This window comes from Ochotona princeps, unplaced genomic scaffold, assembly GCF_030435755.1.
Source record: "Ochotona princeps isolate mOchPri1 unplaced genomic scaffold, mOchPri1.hap1 HAP1_SCAFFOLD_150, whole genome shotgun sequence".
NCBI lineage: Eukaryota > Metazoa > Chordata > Mammalia > Lagomorpha > Ochotonidae > Ochotona > Ochotona princeps.
This window is the reverse complement of record NW_026698629.1, coordinates 63,812-73,876: the sequence shown is the minus strand read 5'-3', so window position 1 is coordinate 73,876 and position 10,065 is coordinate 63,812. Positions and strand designations below refer to the sequence as shown.

Here is a 10,065-nt window from a genome sequence, read left to right as displayed (position 1 = left end):
AGCAAGGAATGTGTAATCTTCCCTCATTTATCTCTCAAGCTGCTGTAAGTTGTGCCTCTCTTGAGGCTATGTCAAATTGCACCTAAAGGAAAACCTTGTACTGCTTCTGTATAAACAAAGCAGACAGCTTTCTCACATTGTCCACGATGATCTTGGAATTGTAGTGGTCCATTTCTGTTCTCTCTATGCCTATTTCATGCACCCTTCTCAAACTCTGAACTCAGTTAGAGCTGGACTCTGGCATAGCCCAGCCTGTTGTGGCCATTTTGGGCATTGAGCTGACAGATGGGAGATCTCTTTCTGTGTACGCATGTCTTTGCCTTGCTATCTAATATTCCACCTTTCAAAAAAGCTGCTGCTTTTCTAGGTGCATTAGTAGGTAGCTAGATCAGCAGTAGTAGCCCATATTACAGCTAGCTGCTTAATTTGCTGCACCATGATACTGGCCTTAAAACACAGATCATTACAGCCAACTAGCTTTGACACTTCTGGCTGCTAGTGTGTGAGCATTCATGAGCATCACCCTTCAGGCTTGGAGGACTCTTCAACAGAAAGGGAACATCCTAATACAGTTCTGAAAAGAAAACCATAGCACTCAAGACCCGTTGGTGTGCAAGTCCTTTCTGAAGTGACATTTGTCCCAAACCAGAGGGACAACAGAGAAGGAAATGAGTCCTGGACAAGAATGTGCAAAGGTATGATGAAGTCTATGGGGACACTCACATTTGTGCTGATTTTATACATATTCATTCTGAGCATTTTTTTCCTGTCAGGCATCTTTTTATTTTTACAATCCTTGTTTTGTGTTCTAATGGAATTTTAGTGAGATATTTCAAAATACATACTAAATAGGCACTACTCTTATTAGGATGATCAACATTTTTTTATTATCTCCTTATCATTACTGTGTGTTTACCACTGTGAAATTTTTTCCTTCAAAAAAACATTGTTCTGAGAAACCTGGAAATTCATGTAAAAATTAAACTATTCCTATGTTCCACCCAAAATAAATACTCCACTCAAAGTCAATCAAAGTTCTTAATTTAATACCTGAACTATGAAGTTGCTACAAAGCTACTAGGTAGCACAAATCACAGGTGAAACACCCACAGAAAAGTGTAAACAATTATTTTATAAGACCCAGAAGAACATGCAACAAAATCAAAATAGACCCAAGAATTTGTATCATCTGTTTTATTAAACTCAGTCCTCCATGTTGCTCAGAATTTGCAGGTACCTGACCAGAAGGAGAAAGAGTGATTTTCTCCCAAATGCCCGCATTTTGGAATACCATGAAAGAGGGAGCTGTGCAAGTGTGGTCCACTTATCAAGTTAACTTCTCAAGCTATAGAATGTTGGGATATTTCTGTTATATTTAATTTATCAACTTTCCACACATGCACTTTTCACTGGGATATAGTGGATGCTCGTAGGAGTAAGCAATGAGGTCCCTTGCTAGACTTAGTAGCCAGAAGTACAATTGCAGAATCCTTGCATTCACACACCTCCACTGGACTTCAGGTAGTCCCCTTCAAGACTAGCTATATTTATTGACACATGGCAGTGAAGGTATTTCTTCAAATAGTAGGTTCAGCCAGGCACGGGGGTGAGTTCTTGGCATGGCCAGCTCCATGCTGCTGGGGGCTTATCTCACTACCATTGTAGGCATCCCTTTTCTCAACTTGATCGTTTACAATTTGTTACAAATGCCTTGGTGTGGCAAAAAGGGAGTGTACATGACAGATATAATTCCTCAGGGTGTGGCTATGAAGGCTGGTGTCCTGGCTGGAGATCACTTGATTGAAGTGAATGGAGAGAATGTAGAAGATGCCAGCCATGAGGAGGTGGTTGAAAAGGTGAAGAAGTCAGGCAACCGGATCATGTTCCTTCTAGTGGACAAAGACACGGATAAACGCCACAGTGAGCAGAAGATACAGTTCAGGAGAGAGTCGGCCAGTTTGAAGCTGCTGCCCCAGCAGCCCCGCCTCGTGGAGATGAAGAAGGGAAGCAATGGCTATGGTTTCTATCTAAGGGCAAGTTCAGAACAGCAAGGTCAGATCATCAAGGACATAGACTCTGGAAGTCCAGCAGAGGCAGCTGGCCTGAAGAACAACGATCTGGTAATTACGGTCAATGGCATGTCTGTGGAATCCCTCGGTCATGACAGTGTGGTGGAAATGATTAAAAAAGGTGGAGACCAGACTTCCCTGCTGGTGGTTGACAAAGAGATGGACAGTCTCTATAAGCTGGCTCATTTTTCCCCATTTTTCTACTACCAAAGTCAAGAACTGCCTAATGGTTCTGTCAAGGAGGCTGCAGGTCCCACTCCTGTTCCTCTGGAGGTCCCAAATGCAGATCCTACAGAGGAAGCAGAGGATCATAAGCCTAAACTCTGCAGGCTGGAGAAAGGTGCAAACGGCTATGGCTTTCACTTAAATGCGATTCAAGGTCAGCCGAGCTCATTCGTCAAAGAGGTACAGAAGGGCAGCCCTGCTGACCTGGCTGGGCTGGAGGATGAGGATGTCATCATTGAAGTGGATGGTGTAAATGTGCTCGACGAACCCTATGAGAAGGTGGTGGACAGAATCCAGAGCAGTGGGGAAAACGTCACACTCTTAGTCTGCGGAAAGAAAGCCTGTGAGTATTTCCAAGCTAAGAAAATCCCCATTGTGTCCTCCATGGCTCTTCCACCAGCTATCCCCCCAGATGCCAAAGAAACACCTGTGGGATCAGAGAACGATTCGCACATGGCAAGAGAACGAGCACATAGTACAGCCTCGAATTCTTCTGCCAGTTCTGAAGATACGGAGCTGTAATGAGAATGAATTATGGCTTTGGCTGAAAGCTGTTTCTGGATATTTAATACAAATTCTTGAAGGAATGAGCTGCCATTTGTTTACTGTCTGTTAGAGAAGAACTCCTTTGGAAACCATTCATCATGTCTTCTGCTGTCATCCTTCTGAGGGCCACTACTGCAGATGGCTTCTTTATGGGTGACTTAGGAAGAACTATGGCAGGAGCCAGATTTTTCTCATGTGATCTCTTCCAAGCTTCAACTTGACCTCTTTCCTTTGTATGGTATCTCCTACCCTGACAAGTTCCCTGAGCACCAAAAATGATTTGCAAATCTGTGTATGTGATTTAAAGTATCTAAGTAGATAAGCCTGTTAAATTATGCTTTTGTAACAATGTTGTTTACTACAATAAATACCATTAAAGACGCAAAAAAAAAAAAAAAAACCCAAATGCCTTGGTGTGGGTTCCCCGAAGCCGTGGCAAGGCAGAGGAAGGAGCGGGACGGAGCGGCCGGCACCATGAGTCTCCTCAACAAGCTCAAGAGTGAGATGACGCTGGAGGAGCTGCAGAAATGGGAGGAGGAGGGGTTCAATACAGGGCCCCTCTCGGTGTTCACGCAGTCGGTCAAGAACAACACATAGGTGCTCATCAACTGCCGCAACAACAAGAAGCTGCCGGGCCACTTGAAGGTCTTCGACAGACACTGCAGCATGGTGCTGGAGAATGTCAAGGAGATGTGGACCGAGGTCCCAAACAGCGGCAATGGCAAGAAGAAGTCTAAGCCAGTCAACAAGGACTGCTACATCTCCAAGATGTTCCTGCTCGGGAACTCAGTGATCCCGCTCATCACCGGCAAGTAGAACCCCTGACTGCAGAGCGCACATGCGCATCCCTGCCTGCCCCCGCACTGCCAGGTGAATAAAGCCCTGTGGTTAAAAAAAAAAAAAAAAAAAAAAACCAAAAAACCAAAAAGAACCAAATGCCTTGGTGTTTTAGTTCTAGTTCTATCGACTGTCAGCATCAACATCTGGGTTCACACAATCTCATTCTCTGATCCTATCATGTGTACACTGCATCAATAGTGTCAGCAGTGTTAACATCCCCAAATTCTGTTCTAACCATGTTTGTTCTCTGCTGGTAAATCTTTCTTCATGGCACTGTGCATTGTCTCCTTCTCATTCAGCCTCTGTATCCTTCTTCTTGCCCACATTCTTACCCAGCATCACTGCCAACTCCTTGATGCCAGTCCTGCCCTGGGGTGGGTTGACACCTTTCTCACCTCCTTAATGTGTGTCCCAGGTTCCAGAAGTTTATCCAAAAGCTATTCTTTTTGTCACAAGTGTTCTTTACCTTACAAAATGTTCATAATTTGTGAGAAGATAGAGTTGAAAAATAGGATTGCTTTGCTACAAAAATGTTTGTGATATATGTGTGGCTTCCCTAGTACACATTTTCAGTAGATTTCCCCACCGTATTTCCTCCAGCAAAGTGTGTGAATCCTCAGTCATCAGTCTTGTGAGACCCACCCCAAGAGTCCGTGATGGCTCAGATTGTGGGCTAATGAGGAAATGTCTAAAATTAACCAAACTGGTGGGTAAAGGTGGGTCACATCCATGTCTCCCACATCACACATACTTCTGAGATCCTGGGCAGAGGACAGGACCATGCACAATGAGGGATATCCATTCCATCCACAAAATGGACATCCAAATTCAGGATCATCAGGCAGAATATGGTACATAGAGAATTTTTCAATTCAGCCAGATCAGGTAATCTTAAAGTGGGAAAAACGTTTTACCTGATGAATCTAATAGGACTTCATTCACTTTTCTCTCATGTTGCTCATTGCTGACACTACAGAAATAGGGAAGAGCAAAAGGCAAAATCAGGACCAGGCAGTGTGGCCTAACAGCTGAAGTCCTTGCCTTTAATGCGCCGGGAACCCACATGGGCGCCGATTCTAATCCCAGCAGCTCCACTTCCCATCCAGCTCCCTGCCTGTAGCCTGGGAAAGCAGTTGAGAATGGCCCAAAGCCTTAGGGTCCTGCACCCACTTGGGAGACCTGGAAGAAGTTCCTGGTTCCCGGCTTTGGATCGGCACAGCACCAGCTGTTGAGGTCACTTGGGGAGTGAATCATTGGATGGAGGATCTTCCTCTCTGTCTCTCCTCCTCTCTGTATATCTGACTTTCCAATAAAAAATAAATAAATCTTTTTTAAAAAAGGGAAAAATCAGAATTTGCTAGGTTGGATACCAGAAATTTCCAGAGTGCAACAGGAGTATGATCAGTGATGATGACGCAGAGAGATTTCTGTGAACATCCACAAAGCCCTCCCAAGTGTCACTCTGGCTCAGAATGGTTGAATTCTGTCTTTTGCATCTTTCTGGCCATTGGACTGACAGGCATGGGCTAACTGACCACAGGGCCCTGTATTGGTACAAATCCCAGAGGCACATTGGCTGCCATATCTCTCTCCATACCAGAGGAGGTGGCAGTAACTTTGCCTGTTGACTTTCCCAGCAGTGAACACTTGCCAACAAGCTAAGGTGAACCATACAGAAGAAAACCATACACCTCAGTTCTTTACCTTCACAGAAGACAGTGGCAGTGATAGTGCAAGATATGTCTAGCTTTGGTTAGGTCACTCAGGGCAAAAGAGAAGGCACCAACTCCAGAGAGCACAGAGGATGTAACCTGGTGGAGGGAGTAAAGACAATTTGACTAGCAGTTTCTGCATGGTCCCAAAGAATGTGGCTACCTCTGAATACTTAGGAGGATTTTCCCAGAATCACTCATATTTCACCTATTCATGATGCCTTCTGTTCCCTGTTTGTTACATGAGGGCCAGAAATTTCAGGGATCTTAGATTTTGGTCTTTACAAAAGCCATGAAAATCTACAAAGAAATTCAGAAAGGGTCACTTACACACTGTACAGTTCCACTTCAACCTAGAGGAACACAATGATGTGATCAATGACCAGAGATGGCTCAACTCTGTAGGAGGACATTGTGACCCTAGAAGGTCAGTGAGCACAGGATTACAGTTGATTGGACAATATTTGTATGATAAACAACTGAATGGGTGTGACTGGATATCCTTTGCATGAGAACAACTGAATCACTACCTTTTGTATTCCTGATGACATATCATTTGTATAAGAACAGTTGATTGGAAAGTAATATACAAGACAAAAGGACTTCCAAACAAAGGCATAGAAACAGTTGATGGTTTTGTTGATGAACTAAGTATCTCTACCCTAATCCTGTATGACCCTCAGTGTATAAAGTCTGATGCTACTAATAAACTACGGCTTCGACCATCAGTCAGAGTCGACGTGTGTTATTATTGGCTCCGTGCACCAAGTCCATTGCTACAGGACAGGGACAAACTCTTATCTTTAAAGAAACATACTCCTTGATTATCTGATCCTTCAGTACAATTGCCTGATCTGATAGCTCATCATAGCACTCCATAAGTAAAGTTAGGCAAAGACTTTCAAATGTGTGAAAAGAGTGCCAGGGGCAGCAATATTTCTCTAGCCACCCTCTCGGTTAAAGTTGTAACTTCCTACTCACCCTAAAGCTCTATGTTCCAACATGGCTGTCATGGTAAGTTTACAGCTGTTCCTGAGTGGAAGAATTGCCCTGGCCCACGATGTCTTCATTCAGCTCCATATTCCACTCTGCACACACCACAGTCTTGGAGAATTCTGTCCACATATCAAGGTTAAGAGTTCTGTGGCATCAAGATTTCACCTCAAATTCTACCCCACCTATTCCTACTCCATTCATTATAAAACACTTCCTAGTTTATTTCTATAGTCTATATGCATGACAATTTGTGGAGATGACAGAACAGAAATTCAGGAAGGGAAAATGATTGAATGTCTTCTCTGAAGATCTGGCAGACATCATGGTAGGCTTTGACCCTGAGAGGAAGCTCCTCCTACCACAGCTTCCCTGTGAGGACACTGGAGACTGTCCCAGTTCAAATGCCATCCACACTCAGGGAATAAATTAGTGGGTGGAGTTCCACAGCCTCTGTCTTCGCAGGTCACTAATGGTACCTTGGCTGAGCTTGTCGGTGTGGTGCTCTGCCAGATTATGTCCTCGAGAAAGTCAATACCAGAGGCACTGGCTCTGGCAGCTCCTGAGGATGTCTTGTTTGAACAGATCCTTGAGATGCTGATGAAATAAGATGGATGTGTCTCTCCCTTCCTGTGGCATTTGATTAAATTGGGTCAGTTCCTTTGTGTGAGCTTGTACTAAGATGTCAATCTATCCAAGGTGGGCTAGAAAGAATGATTCTCATTTGAAAGTCAGTGGAGGACTGGCTATTAGGCCTTGGAGACAATGTGCAAAAAAACTTCTTGAGGTATTCAAGCCATGATTTGTATTTTACTGTTGGCAAGGATACAACAAACTATTTTAATCCAGATTAATCCCACAGTACTGTAACTTGAGACACAGGCGAACTCCATTGTCCATGCAAGTCCTATCTGTGTCTTATATGTCTGGGTTATTCATTTGGGATAAGGTACAAGTGCCTCCTTCACCATACTTGTCACAATCATCATCTGTGGATTGCATGTCCTCAGAGAGAGATGGTGTAGTTCTGCTCACTGCTTATGAACGTGGCAGCTTCTCTGGGCACACTCTATCATTGTGTCAGGATGTGTCCTGTGAGAAATGAGTGGCCTTGCTCTCCCAAGCCAATGTGGATGTGTCCTGTGAGGAGTGAGCAGCCTTGTCCTTCTGATCCACTCTGTGGACAGTCACTGCTGTGATACAGCAACATGTGCACAATGCGTAGAATGCTCCCCAGTCAACTTGCATTCATTCTCATGTTCAGAATAGAACTGCTCCACTGCTTTCCAGAGCGTGGCTTCAACTTGACACTGCAGAGAGAGTACTTGCTGTTGCTTAAACACACACTTATACCAATTAGATCTATGGTGCCATGTACACAAACTCTCACAAAGACAGAAAATTTAGGAATTCCATGGCCCTGATATTTGATACATATCTAGAGTTTGAATGTATCTTTGCCTCAGACAAAATTCTTTAAGTTCATTCCATGGTGTGATATGATGCTTTGGTTTTTGCTAACTGAGGCCAAACCAGTTCAGTGGAGAGTGCTTGGAGCTCAAAACAGGAATCTTAGGGACCAAATATTTGAAAGTAAAGGCAAAATTTGCCACTTAACCTTGACAGCCACAGAGTCTCAAATACCCATTTACAAGAATCTAAGCAAGAAAATTGGAGGGGAAATGAGAAGAGTCAGTGTAAAAAGCTCCGTTGGGTAGATTACACCAGTGTGATGAAAGTGGCCAAGTTTGCCAGGGTACTCTTACTTTTCTCCCCATGATAACATGGACATACATATGTGTGAGTACAGGCATAGCAAAATCCACTTGATGTCTTTGACCCTCCTACTGTCTGTGCTTAAATCTCTGCGTTAGAACTTATTTCAAACCAGGGAGAGTGTGCAGGATCTGCCTGCAAACATACTCCTTCATATGGACATGAGTGAGCATGAAGAACACAGAGGCTGCCTCAGAGCCCACCAGGAGCCTTGGTCTCTTCACAATGCAATACTCACTGGTCACAGTGATGTGATGATCTAGGGTGTGACAAACTTAGGAGGATCCACACTGTTTTAAATGTTTTAATATAGGAATCTTGGGAGCCTCTCACTCATAATGATGAAGTGACCACACACAAACGGTATAAAAATCAGCATGTGGGCTGGGCAGTGGGAACTTGGCGCTTAGTTCAAGGATGGTTTCACTCCAACAACAACCCACTTCACATATGTATGCACATGTTTGATATAAGTCTAAAGATCAGATATATGTGAAACAATGCATTCACTAATGAATTGATCGATCACCTATCAAAGTCCATTGTGAGTCTGACGTAATTAAATCACAAACACAGGAAGTACCAATATTGATTCTGTATGAGTTGGCAGATTCACACTGAATCACAGAGGTGTGTACTGCTCTATTAAAATATTACCAAAGGAGGACACTGAAGCTCAAAAAAGAAGTAAACCTGGACAGAGTTCAGGAAACTAGCCCCAAACCTCTGCTCTCTACACACGGTGTTAACACAGTGAAGCAGCTCTTCTAGAAACCCATTTTTGTCAATTCTTGTCTAATGTCCACAGAGCGCACTGTATTTAAATTAAGCATGTTGAATACCCCACAAAAAGCAATGTTGTAAAATCTCGCTTAATACGATAAACTCCACATCCAGAAAGAACTTGAGCACACAAGCAAAATAGCTACTATAAACAATGACTGCTCTGGCACCACATGCTTGTGGATGTGCATGCGGTTCATAGGGATCACAGTGTTTTGACGAATGGCATAGTTCAGACGAGCATCATAGATGTTGCAGTGATGAAACTACTCAATTTGTGTCATGAACTTGACAAACCATCATGCATACTAGGAGCTCTCATGGAAACCCAATTTTGTCACTTCTCGTCTAATGCCCACAGAGTGAACTGTATTGAAATGAGGCATGTTGAGCACTCCACAAAAAACAACTTTTTAGAATCTCACTAAACATGCTAAGAACTACATATCCAGAGAAAACCGTAGCGCCAAAGCGATTTTCAGCTACCAATGTAACAGCTAAGCAAGGTTTTTCATTGACAAAACTACTCCATCTACATCACTAAGTCCACACAGAATCAGGCCTACAAGCAGCTTTTAAAAGCCAGTTTTGCCACTTCTCATCTAATATTGATAGAGGACACTGCATTGAAATTAAGCATGTTGAGCAACCCAGACAAAACAAAGTTGAGGAATCTCGCTCAATGCTCTAAGGGCTACATATCCAGAGAAATTCAGGCTCCAGGTAGGAAAAAACTGCTCTGGCACTATATAATGATGAATATGCATGTGAGACCTAAGGAACTCAAGGTGTTGGTGAATGGCAGTGTACCAAAAGAGGAGCAACAAGTATTCCAGTGGCAGACTACTGCATTTGGGTCACTAACTTCGTGTACCATCAGGCTTACAAGAAGCTCTACTGGAAACCTGATTTTCCCAAATTTCTTCAGATAACTATAGAGTGTATTGTATAGAAATGAAGCATGTTGAGCAGCAAATCAGACTAAACAAGGTTGTATATGCTAATTCAACACGCCAAGAACTTCACACCCAGAGAGAACTTCCTCACAAAAGCGATATTTAGCTATCATTGAAATCAATGGCTCTGGCAACACATACTGCTAAATGTGCATGTGCTACCTA

At 43.3% G+C, this 10,065-nt stretch overlaps 1 protein-coding gene and 1 pseudogene across 1 annotated transcript; both read left to right on the top strand.

Annotated features, from left to right (window-relative positions):
• Positions 1-1,724: 1,724 nt before the first annotated feature.
• On the top strand, positions 1,725-3,189 carry LOC131479109 (Na(+)/H(+) exchange regulatory cofactor NHE-RF3-like). The gene has a single exon (XM_058659697.1). It carries the CDS (start codon positions 1,737-1,739, stop codon positions 2,814-2,816), a length of 1,080 nt encoding a protein of 359 aa, XP_058515680.1. The 5' UTR covers positions 1,725-1,736; the 3' UTR covers positions 2,817-3,189.
• Positions 3,190-3,269: 80 nt separating this feature from the next.
• Positions 3,270-3,656, top strand: LOC131479110 (small nuclear ribonucleoprotein Sm D2-like; annotated as a pseudogene).
• The last annotated feature ends 6,409 nt before the right edge of the window (positions 3,657-10,065 follow it).